Source organism: Danio rerio, chromosome 9, assembly GCF_052040795.2.
Source record: "Danio rerio strain M-AB ecotype USA chromosome 9, GRCz13ab, whole genome shotgun sequence".
NCBI lineage: Eukaryota > Metazoa > Chordata > Actinopteri > Cypriniformes > Danionidae > Danio > Danio rerio.
In genome coordinates this window covers 18357604-18380270 of record NC_141029.1, presented here as the reverse complement: position 1 = coordinate 18380270, position 22667 = coordinate 18357604, and the positions used below count along the sequence as shown (strand labels likewise).

The following is a 22667-nucleotide window of genomic DNA, read 5'->3' as shown; positions in this document are numbered from 1 at the left end:
TATCACCTTTTAAATAATGCAAGTTTGTGACAATGCAAGCAGTGATGATAAATTATAAAACATAGATTTCATGGGAACACTTTACTTAAAGAGGTGTTCATAAGACTGTCATGAATAATCATAATAAGACACATCATGAATATGGATGAGATTTTATGCATGCTAATGGCAACTGTCATTAAGGGCTCTATTTTAACGATCTAGATGCAAAATCTAAAGCTCATAGCGCAAAAGCATTAAGGGCATGTCCAAACTCACTTTTGCGATTTTAAGGATGGGAAAATACAGTTTGTAGTGTAACAGGGTTGTGGTTATTCTCTAAATGAGTTATGGGTGTGTTTTGAGCAGAACATGCATTAAACCAATCAAAGTCTCATCTCTCATTCCCTTTAAAATTCAGTTGCATTGCGCCATAGGGCATTTGCTATTTACATGGTGGACATTGTAAGTGGAAAAACTGAATGCTTAACTTGCGAGAAAACAGTTTAACAGACAATCTGCGCGAGGATAAACAATGAGCCTCCTTTATTTAGCCTCTTTACATTCTATTTATTTTACTTTTACTTTATTTTTTTCGTAGATAAGGGAACAGTGAAAACTCACTTTACTGAGGACATCCATTAGACTACATGTTCAATTTAGTTTGTTATGCACAAAGATTTGTTTCAGAACTGCTTTTAAATTCAGTTTTACTTTCCATCAAATGAGTTCTAGCCAAACACACGTCTTATTCTTATGCCCCATATTGTGATGCATACGTCACAAAAACTCGACAGGTGGACAAATCTAAACTTTTTTTTAAAATTAAAACAAATATAAATATGCATTTAATAAATAATACTGCTAATAGCATTATAATAAATAAGCAAATTGTTATGAATAAACTGAAAAAAGCCCCCAGGAATGAAAAAGGCATTTAGTTTCATATGTAAAAATTTTTGTGTATTGCCAAACATCCTGAGTGTATTGAGCATTTGACCCTGCATAGACCCATAACTAATGCACTCTGCACTGGACTTTAGACCAGATTTTACTTGGTAAAGGCATTGTCTATTTCAGTTCCTTAAAAATAACAATGCACCGACAATGCACTTTAACACACCTTCTTTTTAGACCAGCTCACTAATGAGTCCACAAAGTAGCGCCAATGGATTGGCTTTTCAAACGAAGTAGTGCAAAACATTAAAATTAGGGTTGCACTGGTCTGAAAATAGCAACAAATCGCGCAATACACATTTTGTTTATTGTGCCAGATAGGACCCTAAGTCTTAGTCACAACAACATAAATTGTCATCTTTGTATTTAAAATGAGATAACTGCACTAATGTCACAATGATGGTGTCACACATAAAATCTTCTTCGTAATCATCACCTGTCATGATCATAAAGGTTTTATGACAGTCTTATAAACACCACTTAAGTAAAGTGTAAAGCAAATGAATGAGCCTTTGTTTCAATGAATGACAAATAGACTGGATTTTGAAAACGTTGCATTATACCAGAATGAAGTCAGGTGACTGGAATAAACGGGCTGCATAATTAAAATATTTTTTATCAACAACAACAAAAAAGAAGGTTGTGGAGCAAGTCATACTGCTATGATCAACGTGGCTTCAATATGAGTTTTTCATTTCATCAAATGCAAAAATAGTCTGAATCTCATTTTCAAGGTTAGTGGGAGCAGAGGAAAGTGAAACATGCATCACAATGAGGTCATGTAAAAATGTAAAAAAAAAAATTGTTTCACATACCAGTTAGTGTTAGGTACACTGTAAAAAACGATCAGTTGACTTTACTTTAAAAAAGTGATTAAACCTATTCCTTAAACGTATTAAATTAATGAACTTTGTACATAATTACAAAAGTTAAGTTAATACAACTTAAAATTTTAACAGGTTTACAAACTTTTTTTAAGTAAACGTGTTGCTTTTAAGGCAATGGGTTCACTCATTTTTAAAAGTAATGTAAAGAATTGTTTTTAACAGTGTAGTAAGATAGTATTTTATTTCAAACATAGCCTGGGTCTCTCATCTATATTGTATCTGAGACTTCGGAGATCAACACTCTGCTGGTATTCTGTCTGGATTTCTTGCTTGATGCTGCCATATCCTCATGTCCTCAGTTCATTATGATTTACAGACTCTTATTGATTGCTTTTTCTTTTATATATTTGATAATGAATGCATTTATCATCCGAACACAGTGGTACAAACAAAAATGCCATGGGCTACAATAACAAATAAACTTTTTAAATGGCAAGTTTACCCAAACGGCTCCTATGCTTCATCCCTGATTCTCGAGAATGGCTCTTTGCACTTGCAGATTAATGGTTTATTATCAAATATATAGCCAAATGAGTCAGATCCTAACAAGCGTTACCAGACTGCTCTAACAGTAACCAGGTGTACTGCATTTCTCCTGCTGTTCTTCAGAAGAATTAAAGGGGGCTTTTCTACAAGTGGCCTAAAACCACTAAAACTATTGCCTCTCTGAAGTGCTACCTTCCAAAAGGAAGACGGATGCTTTTGCAAAGTTTTTTTTTTTGTTTGTTTCCTGAAGGCTTTTGTGTGCTCTCCTGCAACATATGAAGAGCTCTTCCTTAAATCCATATGGATCGAACCAGCTTCTATTCCATCGGAGTCTTCTGTCTATAAGATCCATTCAGCAGTACTGTGTCTCCTAAACACGAGGTCCGTGTTCACCCGCCTCTCTCTAAGGCAACATGTCAATGGCTGGGAAATGCTTTCTTTGTCTTTTCAACTCGTGCCCAGGAAGACGTGATCATTCTCCAGAAAGGTTGTTCTGCTTTGCGCATCTATTCAGGAATTGTAGTTCCACTTCCTCCTTTCATTTAATATCCATTTCCTGTCTGTTAAAGCCAAAGCAGCATCATATAGAAGTATCTTTTCCGTTACTTGTTTTTAATTTTACACAGGAACTGGACCGTTCTTTGAGTGTGTTTCAAGTGTTGTTAGGCTGCTCACGATCTTCTTCTGAGGTCCAACTATCGTCACGCCGACTTTCTTGAAGTCCCTGTGTGTCAGAGAGGAGAAAGTGACAGTGAGTGTGGGTAATAAAGCTCTCACAGTTTGACATATGGTTACATTAACGACAAGCCCGCAGCGCCGCTCGGCCCCAGACTGCATGTGTCAGTCATGTAAGACGAAAGTTTTCCAGGCGGACGCCAGTGCTGTCATCCGCACACTGTGGACTTATGACAGACTTTGTGTTATAACTTAAAAATTGGGTTGATTTATTGCTTCCTGTGATGAGAAATTGGAGTAGCTGCTTCGTTTTGCGAGTTGGTTATTTCTACTGTAATTTCAAAGGAACTACACTGTCAGGGTTACCCCGGAGGGAAAGGAACGACATTTTTCATTTAATGAGATCCATGCAAAAGCTGACAGACGCTTGCATTATTTACAATCATGAATAGACTCTCCAGACTTACCATATGGATGAGTTCATCATGCGCACACATATCCTACCTGGTCTCATAGGACAAACGTGACTCTATGTGCATTTTTGCACAGAGTAAAACAGCGCTACTGCAGGTAATGCTGCTGTAGTTTACAGATAAAATAAGCAGCATGGTAAAGACAAAATGTAACTTTCTAGTAGTCAATTTGATTGTGTGTGTTCTTCCAATGTAGTTCTATTAAGGATTCAGAAAATTTGACATATACACTATTAATCACTGAAAAAGTCAATGCGAACCAGTTAGGTATATAGGGGTGCATTTCCGAAACCATCAATAGCCAACTAAGGTCGCAAGTTCTGTTATTACAAACATAATTTGTTGATTTGGCATTTCCCAAATGCATTGTTCCAACGATTAAAACTATATCTCTAGAGCTCTAGAGCTAAAGCATAGTTCCTGTTTGTGTTCTTTTCTGCCCCCTATGCCCTATTCATTTCGAATAGTCCAACATTTAAACTCAAAATGATTAAAAAAAAAATCATAAAAGTCATCTCTCTTAGGTGTAATTTGCTTTCAAAGTATTTTTACAGTTAGGTTTTAGCGATCTTCAAATTGACCACTTCGCAGTGCCCTTTGAAAACATTTATGCAATTTTGAACGCAGCCTGGCTCAAGACAAAAGCTATAGGTGACCTATTATTTAAAAGCGGAATTTACGTTATATGCTTGTGAAAACCAACATATATAGCATACATTAATGGCTTTAATTTATAGTATGTTACTTTTTAAGAAATGTATCTGTAATGTATAAGACATGAGCCTGCTGGTAAGAACAGTTCTGCAGTGGTTTGAATGTGTCAAATTGTAAAAGTAGACTTAATTTTTTTTATAATAAATACAAATAAATAAATAAACAATATGTTATTATTATTATTATTATTACTAATTTTATTATTATTGTTATTAATAATAATAACAACAACAACAATAATAATAATAATAATAGTAATAATAATAATAATAATAATAATAATAATAATAATAATAATAATAATTATTATTATTATTATTATTAGGCTAATATTATGAAGAAGGATGTTTTTCCTTTCTTAATAAATAGCCTACAGTTAATTACAGCCTAATAAATAACCAAATGGTAAATTACAATTATTTATATGATGTATAAATGAGATTAAAATGTATGTTAACTTTTGTAAGTTATTTTATGCCTTAGAATAGAATATGGAATATTCTTAATAATATTTGTAAAAGAAACATAGGCCCTATAAGTGCCATTTACATAATTAATAGGGCAAACGAGAGCATGTTTTTACCAAAACTTATAATGGATTTTTTTTTTTAATGTGTGTGCATGTAAAACAATACAATTTGCACAAAACAATTATTGGGTTATTTTCTAATTTTACAACACCATTCATTTCCCAAATGATGCATTATAATATGATTTAGCCACAAGTTATGTCGATGTTTGGGAAATACACCCCAGCACAGCAATATTTGTGATTAAAAAATGTGTAAAACTAACATTTAAAACAATATTATTTGTACAAAAAGATGTCTATTCTTTCTAATTAATATTATAGTATAATATATATAATTATTTTTTTGTGTTATTTATTCCAGTGTCCAAGTTTTTAGCAGCCTCAGGTTTCAGAATCTAGTGATGTCAATATGTTAAACTGATGATAAATATCATCATTTCTTCCTATTATCAGTGTAAACTGCAAATAGTATTTATTACGAATATTATTATTAATAATCAACAATACTTTATTTTGGTGATCCATTATATATTAGTATTAGTAGACTGTCTGCTTAAAATGTTGATAAACCTCCTTCAACAGACATTTAACTGACAATAAGAAACTTTGCAAGTACATGCCAACTTACACTAACCCTAACTCTTACCCTAACCCCTTAAAATTTTAAAACTTAAAATCTAATGAGAAATAGTTGCAATGTACCTTAAATTCAACAAACTATCAAAATAAAGTGTGACCTAATAATCTTAATACCTTGTTAAAATTTAATACAAATAAATTGAAAAAAAACAACAACAACAACATTTATTTAAAATAGAGTAATTTATAATAATACAATCAAATTTATTTACTATTATACATTGTAAAATTAGTTAACTTTACTTAAAAAGATAGTTAACTCATTGTCATATAATTGAGTTAACAAACTATGTGCATAAATATAAGTTATGTCAATAAATTATGTCACATTTACACACTTTAAAAGTAAAGTAAGTTTTACAGTGTATTAGTAACATGCTAACATTAAAAAGTATTCATTAACATGATACATTTTAGTAACACTTTAATGTTCTAGTCCATTTGAGTATTAGTAGACTGTATGCTTGATATCTGTTGATACTGCTCTTTGAACAGACATTTAACTGACTATAAGAAACTTTGCAAGTATATGTCAACTTACATTAACTCTAATCCCAACCCTAATCCCAACCTAACAGTGTACTTATAGTCTAATGAGAATTAGTTGGCATCTACATGCAATGTAACTTAAATTCAACAAACAAACCATCAAAATAAAGTGACCTACATTTCTAACATACAATTATATTTTAGCTTTTTAAAAATGTGAGCAATAAAATCAAACATTGTCTTCAGACAAATTGTGTCCACTGTAAATTGTACAGTGTGTTATAGGGTGTACAAAAACCAATGTGAAGTCATGTTTTGCCTTTTTGATCAAACCACAAAAAGAAAAAAGGAAACATTACAAAAATGTCAAACCAATAACTTTCAAGCCCTGGAGGACAACAGCTTTTGTAAAACAACAAGTCTTTTTTATATATTATCAGACCAGGGGATGCAAAAGCTGTGCAGTAAATATAAGTATAGCATATTAGTGCAAGCAAGTTATAATCTAGGTTAGGCAACGCACACCTCAGACAGGAGCTCTGTTAGAAACACTTCTAGAAGGTGCAGCAGCAATTTAGTCCTGAAGCAGACGAGCGCAAGCAAGAGCTCGAGGGAACAGAGAGCAATAGAAAAGCTATGATCAAAACCCACCATCCAGTCTATAAGCTTTAAAGTGTTGTAATTCCCATGGACGGCTCCCACTCAGGGCACGTGGCTGCTGGTCTGACTTCAGTCAGACAGATTCTATGGGCAAAATACAGCTTTAGATAGAAATACAGAAAGGCTGTTTATCGTCAACGCACTTAATGCACTGACATCAGCCAAACAAACGCTCACAAAGACAGGCCTGCAACATTTCTGTATGACAACCGTCATTTGATCTAGTATTCAGAGTCAAATTCAAAATTCAATAAAGCAGATTTAGCTATTTCAGTGATTCACTGGAGAGGCATTTCTTCTGTAGTGCTAATTAAAATGTTAGGATACATTTTGATCAGGCTACAAACAGTTGAAATCCAGATCTAACTGCATTTAATAGAGCTGTAAAACATCTTACTGCTGGAGGAATTAGACATGCAATCATGTAGTAGTTTGGACAAATCTTTTTTTTCAAAGGATTGCATACAAAGTTTGACTGTTGAGTACTTTATGCAATAAAATAGTATACTTTACAAGTGTCCTTACATGTAATTCACTGTAATAAATGGTAAAAAAAAAAAAAATTCTACCCATCAAAGCAACAAATACTAACTTTTACTGACTTTTAGTTGATCATTTGGTTTCAGAAGTGGCTTATATGAAAGACAAAGTCCTCAGATATGATTATTTTACCAAAATAAAATATTATCATGTTTTGATTTTTAATTATTTAATTACGATCGTAATGTCTGATTTAGTTTACACAAATGGTCTCACTTAACAGAAATAATGTATAGTATAGAATATAAAGATCTAGTATCTATTCTATGGTGAATATAAATGGTCCAGTGGAAAAATTATTCATATTGTGTATGACTCCCATGAGCTTGGAGGACTGCATCTATACATCTCTGACTCACATATTAAATAACTTTACAAAGAAAACATTCTTGCAGGAATCTTACAGTTTATCAAGACTCTTTAGATTCATCTTCAATGTCTCCTCCTTTATCATAGCCCCTATGATAAAGGAGCACCTTGACCTTCTTTGCCTTCAGGAACTTTGATGTGGAGGCTGAAGTATAAGGAGAACTATCCTGCTAAACAATTTGCCCTTTCCTGTGGTAGCTCAGGCTGTTGATGTTGCCATCCACTCTGCAGTTTTCTGCAGATCCCCCCTACTGAATGTAACCCTAAATCATGATTTTTCCTTTAACAAACCTGACTGATTTCTGTGAGAATCCTGGGTCCACGTGGGTTCTTCTGCAGTATTTGTGATGATTGGGATGCAGTTCAACAGATAATTCATCAGAAAAATACATCTTCTGCCACTATTCCAAATGATTAACTAGAAGTCAAGTTATTACTTGTTGCTCTTACAACTAAGATCGACGGCAAGACTTTAACCAGGTAGTGTACAGCAGCATTTGTGTATGCACGTTCACATTTAAGTTTTTCTTTTTAGTCGCAACTATTCTGTGTTGCAAGTCAACTAACCATGCAATACAACAGGATATTTATATATAAAACACAACTAAATTAAATAACATATTAAAATTAAACACAAATAAAAAGTGCCACAGTACAGTAAAAATACTAGAAAAATAAACTAAAAGCTACATATGATACTGGAAAAAAGACCAAATACACTAAATACACAGAAACAGTAAAACAATGATAAAACCAGTGGACAAGCAATACTGAATGGCAGGGAAGAAACTTTAAAGCAGGCATGAAAACGGAAATAGAGCAAGCTAGACTGATAAGGGAAGAAAGATTGTTACGCTGTTGCGTATCTGTAATCTGAAAGGATCAAATAAAGTAAGTCAAGATCACAAGATCTTTAATTTCAAGCTATAGCACGCAACAAAAATACTCTGTATACAGATGGACCAAATGGCTGGAGGCTTTATACAGTACAAATATACTGTGGGTATACATTTGTTTAAAATGAATAGTTTAGCAATAGTTAAAAAATTTGCATTTACTGTGCTTCATGTTCGAAACATTCACATAACGCAATCAAATACCTTATACATAAATAACACCAACCTTTATTTGTACCAAAACAATGTTAAACAACATTTTATTCCACATATTGTTTGTATATGATACAAAGGTTTGTTTATACATTTCTTATTTATAGCTTTTGTTGCCTTCATATAACATTATAATAGTGTTGGGATTGTAACAGTTTTAAAAGCCTTGTTTGGAAAGGTGCCACTTTCTCCAAAATGCTTTATCATATAACTCAATATTTTTGCCTGACACCTTTATTACTCAGTATTTTACTTTATTAGCCAACATTATTTGCTTAAACCAAAAAAAAAAAAAAAAACTATATTATACCCTAAAATGCGTTCATCCAAACTAGTATAAAGTCACACCAAAATGTCTTGGTAAGCAGAAAATTCTCCTCAACAAAACATCTGGTTTGCCTTCAGATAATCAATCATGGTCCTCAGATATTTCAAAAAGACCTTCATCATTTCCCCAGGTTGATCAGGTAACATCATCTCAAATTTCTTGATGATTTAAAAGTATGATTAAAATTATTTTGTCTTCTTAATATTTATCTTTGTAGAACCCACTTTGAAACATTCCTCTAATTTCATAAATGGATTACATATGTATATTCATGCAGACCATTTTGTAAAACATAAGTACTATGTAAAAAAGGTATATACTGTACACAATAGGTATAAGCTATAGCTAATTTATTTTATTTATAAAATGATTTGCAAATTATATTGAGCTTAATTTATATGGCTGGAAGTTTTGTTTGAAAATGCTATATGTAAGCGGGCTTAAGTTACTCTTGTTCATCTATTAAATAGCAAATATGTTTTAAACTGCAATTTAAAGCTCTATCCAGGGACTCTCGTTGACTCTTGTTTACATAAACGTAATAAAATGAACATAGTAATTAAGGCCACTTAAAATAAAGTGTGACCACATAATGTGTAACTGAAATAGCTGATATGGCTTGTTTTTAGCAATTTATGAGGTGTAAACAGTGATCTTTATGACCACAGTTTTGACTGATATTTATACATCCTGCTAAAAATACCAAAATCAAATTTCATGCAAATTTAAGGTCAGTCTTTATTGACTTTTTGGTCATACTGTGGTTTTTGGGCTTGGTAATGCTGACTGTTTAGTTCTGCACTGGTAATGGTTAATGCTGATGTGGTATTACTTTTTGGTGAATGCAAACACCTGTTCAACTGCTTGTTAACACAAGTTTGTAATTAACCAATCACATGACAGAAACTCAATGCATTTAGACATGTAGACATGGTGAAAATGATATGCTGCAGTTCAAGCCGAGCATCAGATTGGGGAAGAAAGGGGATTTAAGTGACTTTGAACATGGCATGGTCGTTGGTGCCAGATGGGCTGTTCTAAGTATTTCTAAAACTGCTGATCTACTAGGATTTTCACGCACAACCATCTCTAGGGTTAACAGAGAATGGTCCAAAGAAAACATCCAGTGAGCAGCAGTGCTGTAGGTCGCAAATGCCTTGTTGATGCCAGAGGTCAGAGGAGAATGGCCAGACTGGTTTAAGCTGAAAGGCAGGCAACAGTAACTCAAATAACATGTCAAACTTGAGCCGAAAGAGCTACAGCAGCAGAGGACCACACTGGGTGCCACTCATGTCAGCTTAGACTACAGTTCGCACAGGCTCACCAAAAATGGACAATAGAAGATTTGACAAATGTTGCCTGGACTGATGAGTCTTGATTTCTGCTGCAACATTCGGATGGTAGAGTCAGAATTTGGTGTCAACAACATGAAAGCATGGATTCATCCTGCCTTGTATCAACAGTTTAGGCTGCTGGTGGTGGTTTAATGATGTGAGGGATATTTTCGTGGCACACTTTGGGCCCATTAGTACTAATGGAGCATTGGGTCAATGCCACAACCTACCTGAGTATTGTTGCTGACCATGTCCATCCTATTATGACCACAGTGTACCTATCTTCTATTGGCTAATTCCAGCAGGATAATGTGCCATGAATCATCTCAGACTGGTTTCTTGAACATGACAATGAGTTCTCTATTCTCAAATGGCCTCCACAGTCACCAGAACTCAATCCAATAGAGCACCTTTGGTATGTGGTGGAAAATTCACATCATGGATGTGCAGCTGACAAATCTGCAGCAACTGTGTGATGCTATCATGTGAATATGGACAAAAATCTTTGAGGAATGTTTCCAGTATCTTGTTGAATCAATGCCACGAAGGATTAAGGCATTTCTGAAGGCAAAAGGGAGTCCAACCTGGTACTAGTAAGGTGTACCTAATAAAGTAGCTTGTGAGTGTAATTTATACTGTATCTACTTATTCTGTATCTACTCATTATGTGATGCTTTAAACACAGCTAATAGTGTCCATTGTTGTGCGATTTATTGTTAATGTTAGTGTGTCAGTTATTGATGGCTACTGATTTGTAAAGCTGACTAAACTTGAAGGATCTCAATAAAAAAAAAAACAATTTGGTGGTTTTGCTGGTGAATTTAACTATTGTCTATGTGCAAACAACGAGTGCTGTGGTTAAACATTAACCAAATTCCAACATGCAATGACGATCAGGGTCTTTTAAGCAGAGATATAGATGAACATAGTCACTCTTGCAATTCATAGATATATGGTCAGTTTTAAAGTGGCGGCGTCTACTCAGTACGGAAGACCAAACACTGGGGAGACAAACTGCATGTTAAATAACCCAATCTGGGTCATGGATGAGTTCCGCTATTTGCATATGATTATTTACGCTGACATCTGAACAAAATACAACCACAAGCAACCTTAATTACAGACTGCTCGGTGTTTAGATGTTTAGTCCTGAGGGTAGCACACAGCACAGTACTGCCACTGTTCCGAGACCAGGCCTTTGATCATTCTGAAGTTATGAATGTCAAGTTATTTACATTGTCAAATACCTCATCATTTGGATCGAAAAGTGCTCTCAGGAGATGTTAACCAGGCTAGCAAGACTTCTAATCAACATCTACAAAGCATTTCCCATAGATGCAGATATGCATAGTGCTGAACGCTGTTTTTATTATTAGAAGTTTGTTTGATTCAGATGAGAGCTTCCGAGCCAGAGGACTGTGGGAGTTTTTATTTTTTTATTTTTGTTTTATTGCAATAGAACAAAATGTCATTTGAAATTAATAACAAACAAAATGGACATCTTTAGATAATTAAACAAATCTGGACTTCATTTGTTGGAAAATTATTTGTTAAATAAATTTGTCATCATATTCTGCATTGGTTTTATTCCGTTAATCTTATATATAATATTATATATTTTTTTGTGTTTTGACTTGAACTCAAAAATACAGTCAACCCAACATAAAAAGAAACCCCTGCAGCACAGTGATTCATTCATTCATTCATTCATTCATTCATTCATTCATTCATTCATTCGTTCATTCTTTTCCCTTTGGTTTGGTCCCTGTTTTCCACAGTGGAATGAACCACCAACTATTCCAGCATATGTTTTATGGAGCGGTTGGTCTTCCAGCCGCAACCCAGTACTGAAAAACACCCATTTACTCTCGCATTCACACACATACAATACAGGTAATTTAGTTAATCCATTGACTTATACCGCCTGTCTTTGAGCTGTTGGGGAAACCAGAGCACCCGGAAGAAAAAACCGCACCTTTGACTGAAATAAATGCATGCTTGGTGGACTTCTTAAAAAAAAATAAATAAATAAAAACTAATTAAAAGTATGTTTTTCTAAAACCTTTGAGCAATAGTATTTGAATATACACCAGTCTCCAATTAAGAAGAATTAAGATTTTTCAAAGGTTTATAAAAGAAGTCTCTTTTGTCTACCAAGGCTACATTTAATTAATGCAATGTACAGTGAAAACTGTAGACATCTGAACAGTTTTACTTTTTAAAATAACTACTTTCAATCAAAAGAACCTTCTTTTAACGACATCCTAATTATGTCAATCATTTTTGCAAGTATGATAAAAAACCTGAAAGCATGTATTGTGAAAGTTCCTTACTCTGCTGAGGTTTTGGCCAGTGTATCACAGGAGCTGTAGCTAACACCGCTGAATGCATCTTTACAGGGCAACGTCCTCGCACTCTCCAGCCAATCTCCCATTGTGTGAAAAGAAGTGATATCAGTGCTGTTCCTGTCCAGAAGTAAATTTACCGGTCTAGAAACAAATTAAAAACACATGCAGGAAGTACTGTTAGTTATACAGTATACATATTAAAAATCAAAACTGCAAATAAGCATTTCTGCACCAGTAGTCTCAATAAAATGTATTCATTCATTTTTAGCTTGGTCCTTTTATTAATCTGGGATCACCACAGCTGAATAAACTGTCAACCTATCCAGTATATTTTATACAGTTTTATGCAGCGAATGCCTTTCCAGCTGCAACCCATCACTGGGAAACATCCATACACACTCACATACAAGACAGACAATTTAGCTTACCCAATTCACCTATACTCAATTCACCTGTCTTTGGACTTGTGGTAGAAACTGGACCACCCAGAGGAAACCCACGCGAACACTGGGAGAACTTGTAAGCCAAGGCTTGAACCAGCGACCTTCTTGCTGTAAGGCGAACTTGCTACCCACTGTGCCACCGTGCAGCCCCTCAATAAAATTGTATTTGAGAATTCTATAAAAAATAAATAAGCTAACCCTATAGAAGTAACTTTTTTTTTTGCAGTATTTCATTGCTGGATTGATGTGTTTTAGAACACACCTCACGACTCTTCCACTAACATGCTGACTCTAAAAAAATGCACCCCTGAAGTTGTGGTCGTCTGCAATTCCCATCACGTTTGACAAATGTCATTTATGGAGAAAACAAGCTTATAAAAGTGCAAGCAAAGGGTATACACAAAGCTCTTTAAATCCCATATGCAAGCTTGTCTCCAAAGTCTCCATGCGGAAATACCTGCAGAGAACTGGGACTGATTCTCTCCATCTGTGTTATGGCAAGCATTCGCCAAAAGGAAACCAATACATTTAGGAATGCTTGTTTGAATACACAGACATGTCTGTTTCTGATGACTTTTTATTGTTTACATTCCAGTGCTTGTTTCCATTGTTTACTAGGTAAAAGGCTACATGTTTTAAGTAGAATGTATTCACAAATATACGGTTGAATGCAGAAGCCCTAAAATTATTAGTTAAATTTTAATGGTAATTTTTTTTTATATTTCCCAAATAAATATAATAATATGTTCAACACTTTTGTAGGGATGGGTTTTACTCAGAATTAAAATGTGTTGTGTAAAATAATAATTAAAACTCTGAAAACTAAAGAAAAAGAGCTCTCAAGCTCATTACTATGTATAACTTGGATTATCATCTCTACACTTGAATTGAGTATGTTGTGCATTTACTTCTAAATTGGCTTTTATTGTTTCATTCTGTAATTGGCATGATGCACTTGTATCTGGGAAATAAATAGTAACCTTTTTGGTTAATTCAGCAGTTTTCTGAACTCATTGTATACAGTATGTAAATTATGTAAAGTCTGAGCTACCATTACCTTCTAACATGATTTTATAGATTTTTAAGGCTCTTTTGACTATACGGAGATATAAACATATAATTAGGAATATTAGACCCAAGAAAATATCAAAATCTAAATGAAATCCTAACTTGTAATGTGATCAGCTAAAACATAAAAGGTAAAAGTGGAGTCAGATTAAATTATTTGTAAAGTAAGATTGAAAACAAATATTATGTAAACAAATTCAAATAAATAACACAATTCTTTTCAGAAGCGCTAAAAAGACGTACAGTTCCATCGTTGGACTCCAACGTTGGGTTGATAGAATGGAATCTTACACTTTTTAAAAATATAAAATAGTTTTATTAAACTAAATTCTAGTAACCATATTAATTTATTTTTGCTATGAAGACAGTACATAAAACTTTGATAGTTAATTTGCAAGGTTATTTAGCTTTCAAGTAAATTTAAAGCCTTGGCCTTAGCTGATTTCTTCAGTGGTCAACCAAAAACTCTTGAGGGAGATAACTAAATCTAAATATTTTATTCCAGCCAAAGCAAAAAAATTAAGACTTTCTTCAAAAAAACTAAATGCAATAGGAAATACTGTAAAAAAATAATTTGTCCTGTAAACCTCACTAATATTTGACATATTTGAAATAATTACAATTTCACAGAGGACTTTATAAGAAATATTACTATTAATGTATTAATTTTTCTGCCATGCACAGTATTTTATGCTATCCTGAACATTGTATAATGCAATCATATTTGGATATGGTTCCAATTATACTTTAATTTTTTATTTATTTATTTATTTTAAGGGGACCTACCATGTCCATTTTCACAAGATGTAGAAAAAAATTCTGATCAATGTCGTTAGAGTGTGTTTGTAAGTTTCAGCTAAAAATACAACACAAATAATTTTTAGAACTCTTTGAAACTGCTCCTTTTAGGCTTTGATCAAAAATGTGCGGTTTTGGTGATTGTCACTTTAAATTCAAATGAGAATGTGCTCCCAGCCTCTTTTCAAAAGAGAGAGGAGCGTAAAATGCCTGTTTGTCAGCATAACAGCAAGTTCGAAACTCTAATGGTAGACAGCTGCTTCCTACTTAGGACTGTATGCTAATGAGGGAGAGACTGTCACTAATGGCTTTCCTGCTCCAGTGACATCTACAAAGGAAGAATGTCAATCAAAGTGTTTCTGCAGATATACTCAATTAATTAATACCATCAGAAGCTGGCTATATTCACAAAACTGTGTAAACCCCTTATAAAAGGGATTTTTGCATAGCAGGTCCCTTTTAAATAGTAAAATTCTGCGTAGTAATTCAGCGTAATAATTAAAAACATTCTGGAATTTTTTAAATATTCATTTCAGTTCTCCTCAGAAGTTTTCATTCCGGTTCTCTGCAGTTCATGACACACAATTATAGGTGTACAAGATAAAACATTTATGCTGTAAATATTGGTGATCACATAAGACTGAAATCCTCAACTGAGGGCCAAAAGCACCTGATCAGAACCATTGGAACGGACGGAAATGAGATCATAATCTCTGTAGGGACTGCTATTTATAGTAAAAAAACAAAAAACAAATTGATATACCAGGAAGTCTACTCAGATCCACATGTTCCCAGTCTTCCATTACTGTGTGATGAAAATAAAAGAATAATGTACGCTGAGCTGACTGGAAAAGAATGCTGAACGGATCCAAGTAACTTGGCAAATAGGATCAGTAAGTGCTGACACAGCTTACTGAATAGAGCTGTCTGCAAGCACTGCACTGAAGCGAAGAGGATCTTTACAAATGCTTTGTTGTCGATGTTTAATTTTAACAATGTCTCTGATCATTTTAAAGGGGTCATCACAGTCTGATGTGCCTGGGTATTTATGTGCCTGTTTTGTGAACTTGTCTTGTGAGGGATGCAGCTTTGTAAAGACTTGTTTAAAGATGGGACAACAATAGTTACGTTGGACTGAACTCATGCAGTGCTATATCTAATTTTACATGCAAGCAAAAGCAACAAAAGTCATAAAACAAATAAATAAAGCAAAAAAAAAAAAAAATGCCCATACAAAAATGAAACAAAATAAAACAACAAAGCAACAAAACAAAAAAGCAACAAAATGACAAAAGAATTAAACAAAATAACACAACAAAGCGAAAAAAGCAATAAAATGTCAAAACACAATAAAACAAAATCAAACCAACAAAGCAACAAAACAAAAAAGCAACAAAATAACAAAACAAAATGAAACAAAGCAACAAAACAAAAAACAAAGCAACAAAACAAAAAACAACAACAACAACAACAACAAAATGAGCAAACAAAATGAAACAAAATAAAACAACAATGGAACAAATTAAAACTAAATCAAACCAAGAAAGCAGCACAACAAAAAAAGCAACAAAATCAATCAAAAAAAAAAAAAAAAAAAAACAGCAAAAAAAAAACAAAAAAAAAAAAACAAAAACAATGCAACAAACCTCACACTCACACACACACACAGAATGTCAATCAAAGTGTTTCTGCAGATATACTCAATTAATTAATACCATCAGAAGCTGCGTATATTCACAAAACTGTGTAAACCCCTTATAAAAGTGATTTTTGCATAGCAGGTCCTTTTGAAATAATAAAATTCTGTGTAGTAATTCAGCGTAATAATTAAAAACATTCTGGGATTTCTTGAATGTTCATTTCAGTTCTCCTCAGAAGTCTTCATTCCTGTTCTCTGCAGTTCATGACACACAATTATAGGTGTACAAGATAAAGCATTTATGCTGTAAATATTGGTGATCACATAAGACTAAAACCCTCAACTGAGAGCCAAAAGCACCTGATCAGAACCATTGGAACGGACGGAAATGAGATCATAATCTCTGTAGGGACTGCTATTTATAGTAAAAAAAAATAAATAAACAAATTGATATACCAGGAAGTCTACTCAGATCCAAAGCAACATACTATTTGTAAAGAGACTTATTTTTTGACAATGTGATGTAAGACCTGAAAACAGGATCTAGTAAGAACATTAAAGTGTTGGTTTACCCAAAACCAAAATGGATTCACTCACCCTTTTTCTTGACCTTCTGTTAATGACAAACTTAGATATTTTGAAAAAAGCTGGAAACCTGTAAGCATTTACATACATAGTCTTTAGATGGTCACTTGTTTTCAGTTTTCTTTAAATAACTTCAAGAGAATACAAAAGCAATGGTTCAGAATTACTAAATAGTGAATACAATTTCATTTCGGGTGAACTACCCCTTTAACTTAAATTTTTGATTTACCACACTAATGTTCTAAGGTATTGCCTTATTCTTGCAAGGTGGAAAAGAAACATTCAGTTGACGTGTAGAATACTCTTTGTTGCCGGGTTATAGAAGTGATAACTTAAACTCTTTGACTGCATCAGCTGCTGGCGTCAGAGATCTGAGCCGTCACTCGACAGGAGCACAACAGACCAGAGGGAGAGGAAGAAGAGGTAAACACACAGGTCTCTGCTGGTTCCCTCTCTTTTCTTTTGCTTTCCTCTCTCCCCTCTTGTGTAGTGACCTCTAAATAACCGAGGCTGCTTAGTATCATGTTTTTAAAGTTCTCTTGGGATGGAAAAGGAGGGAGGACGTTCCTCACGTAGCAACATCTGCGTAGGTTTGTCACGGACAAAAATGCAGCTCTTGCTGTGAGGAGGCTCTTGGGTTGTGCACCTTCTCTTGTCCTGAGAGTGCCGACATTTTACTTCCGAGCATCTGCACCACATTGCTCTGGTATAAAAGGGGTCTCGCCTTTAGGCAGAGGGTGCCTCCATGAGAATGGCTGAAGTGCCGCTCCATTAACATGCAGGGCATGTAGATAAATGAGGTGCAAGGTTTTGGACGCAGCTGTGGCTGCAGACCGGCGGCAGCGGGACCTCGAAGTGTGTCTCGCCCAGAGAGCAATAAATCACTTGCCGGTCCCCTGATCAGCCATGTTAAAAGCCAATCAGGAAAATTACATGCAAACTCCCTGGGACCCATTTTCACTTTCTTAAGAAACCATTAGTCTTTGTTCCATACTTCATATTAATAGAGCTCCTGGTTATACTACTTATGTCCACACCACATGAGGCAACCATGACTATGGAATAAATCTTGCAACAAAATAGGGAATGATCAAATTTAAAGCCTCAAGACCTTATATAAATTTCAGATGGTACAGTATTGTAATATTGATTTTTAATAAACAGTATAGCCAGTGCTTAATTTGCAAATGAATAATTCCCGGAACAAAACCAGGAAATAAAAGTTACACTGAAATAAAAAATAAAAATAAAATTTACTTTAAAAAGCCTAGAAACAATTTGCAAGTAAATTTTGCTATTTTATATCACGCACAATTAACTTGCCAATATCATGTAAAATTTATTTCATTCATTTAGGAGTGTTAGGTTAAACATCAAGAAAATGTTAATTGATTGTCTTTACTTTTGAATGTATATTTTTTTAAATGAACCAAATTCTTGTTTTAGCAGAGGAAACCTTGCTTTTATTGATTTAAATTAACCTTATTAGTTACAAATTAGTACATTTGGTGTTAATTGGTTTAATTAAGACACACATTTCCATTTGAAATGTGTTATTTCACTTTATTTTATGCAAATTGAACAACAACAACAACAATACCAAAAATATATTCAAAAAACTTCTCAATCTTCAAACTAATGAAAATTAAACTCTAAAAACCCTTTCTATGAATTTAAATACCTAAGATTGCTTTTATTTTCAAAATATTCGCCACTTATTTCAATCCCTTGCAAAGCTTGCTGGATGCTACATATCCACTGTGAAACATCTATTATTAAAATGTACTTATTTAATACTACAAGGTTTGCAATTATTAGAAAATATTTTAATAGTACAAATCTTTGACCAAATTTATTAATTTCCACTCATATCATCTATGAAGTAAATGTGTAAATATTAAATATTAAATATTTAATTAAAAAACCTAGTTATCCTTGACAGTCAATATTATATTTTAAAAATCCTCATAATGGTGCAGTGGGTAGCATGATCGCCTCACAGCAAGAAGTTCGAAAGCCCCGGCTGGGTCAGTTGGCATTTGTGTGTGGAGTTTTGCATGTTGTGCATGTTCTCCTCGTGTTCGCGTAGGTTTCTTCAAGGTGCTCTGGTTTCCCCCATAGTCCAAAAACATGCGCTATATGGGAATTGAATAAGCTAAATTGGCTATAGTGTATATGTGTGAATGCAATAGTATATGGGTGTTACCCAGTGTTTGGTTGCGGCTGGAAGGGCATCCAACTTTTGCTGGATAAGTAAGCAGTTGTATGCGTTGTGGCAACCCCTGATTAATAAAGTGATTCAGCCAAAAAGAAAATAAATGAATGAATGTTTGCATCTGTTCTTTTTTCTCAAAATTATTTTAATGCCATAAAATAATTACCAGACCCCCTGCAGTACCATGACTGCCAAATCCTTATACAAGACTACAGATAAAGTCTGGATTATGGAAATAAATTCACTGTCTGGCAATATCAGAATGAGGAAAACTTTATTTTACAAAATGATAATATAATATAATATAATATAATATAATATAATATAATATAATATAATATAATATAATATAATATAATATAATATAATATAATATAATATAATATAATATAATATAATTTAATATAATATAATATAATATAATATAATATAATATAATATAATATAATATAATAATATAATATAATATAATATAAACTATGAGCGAAGAACGAGGGCAAACATACTTAGGGATAAGATCTAGCTTCGTTTTTACAGCTGTTGTTTAAACCATAGAGGATTTATAGGGTTCAAATCTGGACTTTGTAAAGAACCTTCAAATTATTCCACAACAGAACGTGTTAAAACATTTCAAAATAGACCTTGCAAAGGAGTTGTGTCATGCTGGAACACAAAAAAGACCTTCCCCAGACTGTTACCACAAAGTACACAGATCTAGAATATCATGTACAGGATTCCACTGGAATCAAGGTCTTGCTCAAGCTAATAACCAGAAGTGCTGTCCACTGCACATACTTTTGACCTTCTTGTTTACAGTACTTCCAGCAACATTAGTATTGCATCCTGGATACTGGAGAAACAGGATGCCAGCAAATAATAATCACAAACATTGTCAGTCAAAGTCTCTGCAAACTGGTTCCAAAAATAAACAGATTTTGTCTAGCAAAAATAATCTGCAGAAAATACTGAGCTCTTAGTCATAACTGTACGTGACCAGACATATGAGTGTGTTATGAATCGAGACCTAAGGGGAAGACGCAAATTAGAGTAAACAAGAGAAACTTTTCCTTTTTACTGTAAATGAGGACCAAGCATGTAGGCGACTGTCTTACTGGGTGTAAAATATGTGATGTGCTGTACCTGGAAGCAGTGCTGGCTGTGATCTTCAGACTGCTAGGGTTGCGGATAAGCTTGTCCAGAATGCTGACAATCTGTTCAAATTTCGGCCGGTTGTTTCTGTCTTTCTGCCAGCAGTCTAGCATTAGCTGGTAAAGTGTGGCAGGGCATTCCATGGGTGGGGGAAGACGATATCCTTCATCCACTGCTTTTATTACCTGAGGAAAAAAATAATTATCAAGTTAAAAATCAGAGATTTATATGAAGCAAATTCTGAATCTTACTTCTAAAGCAAGCATTTTTCTTAGGTTTCTCTGTGTAGGTTCAATTTCACTTTTACCGCAGTGAGTAAGTTCATATAAAGTGAACTAATAGGACATAAACAAAAGAGGCTGAGAAAAATGTTCATTTTAGAAGAACATTTTAGGGAAAAAAACAGCAAAAATTAGTCCAAGGCACTGGATAAAATTTGTTTTTCCACACTTTTCTTGTACCTTGAAGTGATTTCTGCTGTTTATTCTGATGAATTCCTTACCCAAGGAGCACCGACACATAATTTAAGCTACCTCTGAGCACTTTAAGTTTGATTTTGAACATTTTAGAGACTTTTGTATCTAAATTCTTCATATGAGGTTGGTTATATATTTTTTATTGTCAACAAAGCAAACCTAGCAACATTCTGCTTAAAATGGTAGTGATTCGCAGATTCAGAATAATCCTGCTGTAAGTCCTTCACCCTCACACATTTTCCATGTTGATACCTATTGAAATGAATGGATTATGTTGGTACACATTGACTATGCTTACATGCAAACAACTAATGTGATCATGTCACATAATAAGTAAAAACATAAGCATGTTATGATGTTTACACTTCAGCTCTTCAATCTTGTTTAAGCTACATTATTCATATTATTCCCCAAGAAATGTGGTTATTTTTTACTGCTGTAATTCACATACCTGGGGCGGCACAATGGCTCAGTGATAAGCACTGTCGTCTCACAGCAAGAAGGTTCAGCAAGCTAGTTCGAGCCCAGGCTGGGTCATTTGACATTACTGTGTGAAGTTTGCATGCTCTCCCCATGTTTGCATGGGTTTCTTCTGCTTTAGCTTTCCCCACAGTCCAAAGACATATGGTATATGTCATAAGCTTTGAAAAAGCTTAATTGACTGAAGTGTACTGTGTATCTGTGAATGCGAGAGTGTATGTGTGTTTCCCAGTGTTGGGTTGCGGCTGGAAGGACATCCGCAGAGTAAAACATATGCTGGAATAGTTGGTGGTTCATTCCACTTTGGCGACCCCTGATAAATGAAGGCACTAAGCTAAAGAAAAATTATTTAATTAATTCACAGACCCTACTGCAAAGCACAAATGATGGACTCAAAAAGAATAAGTGTAATACTGGCTGCTGTTTTAATTTGTTGACATCTAGTTCAAAATACTTTTGTATTGTTTTATTTATAGTTACGAATACTTTTCAGTGCCATAGAAATGTGATGGGTTTGCCTGTGCTTGCGTCACGTTCTGTGTGCCGTTTGTAAATGCCGGAGCATGTGAGTTCAGCGATTTTGAAAATGACAGAATGTCACATCATTATCATTTATGGAGCTGTGTGAAGTTGTTTGCCTCCAAATAAGTCCGTAATTATGTTGAAGTGCCAACTGAGGACTAAGAGACAGCAAACTGCTTTAAAAGGGCTTGGTACATCATACACTCATACACTGATGAAGAGATGATCCCAACCACCGAGGACTTCCAGGACAACACATACACCTTATACACAAATACACTTTTTTTCGTTTGTAAATTTAACAGAGCAAGGAAATTTTAACAGTATGTCTGATAATGTTTATTTATTTATTATTTTTTATTTTTTTCTGGAGACAGGCTTATTTGTTTTACTTCGGCTAGAATAAAAGCATTTTTTTATTTTTTAAACATTATTTTAAGGAGAAAAATTTTTCGCCCCTCTAAGCAAATTTTGTTCAATAGTCTACAGAACAAACCATCATTATACAATAACTTGCTTGATTACCCTAACCTGCCTAGTTAATCTAATTAACCTACTTAACCCTTTAAATGTCACTTTAAGCTGTATAGAAGTGTCTTGAAAAATATCTAGAATAATATTATTTACTGTCATCATAGCAAAGATAAAATAAATCAATTATTAAGATGAGTTATTAAAACTATTATGTTTAGAAATGTGTTGAAAAAAATATCTTCGTTAAACAGAAATTGGAGAAAAAAATAAGGTGGGGGGAGGGGGGCTAATAATTCTGA

The 22667-nt window shown here is 33.9% G+C and overlaps 1 protein-coding gene across 4 annotated transcripts in view; it reads right to left on the bottom strand.

Moving 5' to 3' along the window:
* Positions 1-1987: 1987 nt before the first annotated feature.
* Positions 1988-22667, bottom strand: part of epha3 (eph receptor A3) — a 164931-nt gene continuing 144251 nt past the window's right edge. For 2 of the 4 annotated variants that reach the window (XM_087267147.1, XM_087267148.1), the window contains exons 15-18: positions 20408-20601; positions 12505-12660; positions 6483-6575; positions 1988-3033 (exon numbers count right to left, since the gene is read on the bottom strand). In XM_087267147.1, the coding sequence (XP_087123273.1) occupies positions 6500-6575; positions 12505-12660; positions 20408-20601 (426 nt within the window). In that variant the 3' untranslated portion in view covers positions 1988-3033; positions 6483-6499. 4 annotated transcript variants of the gene reach the window in all.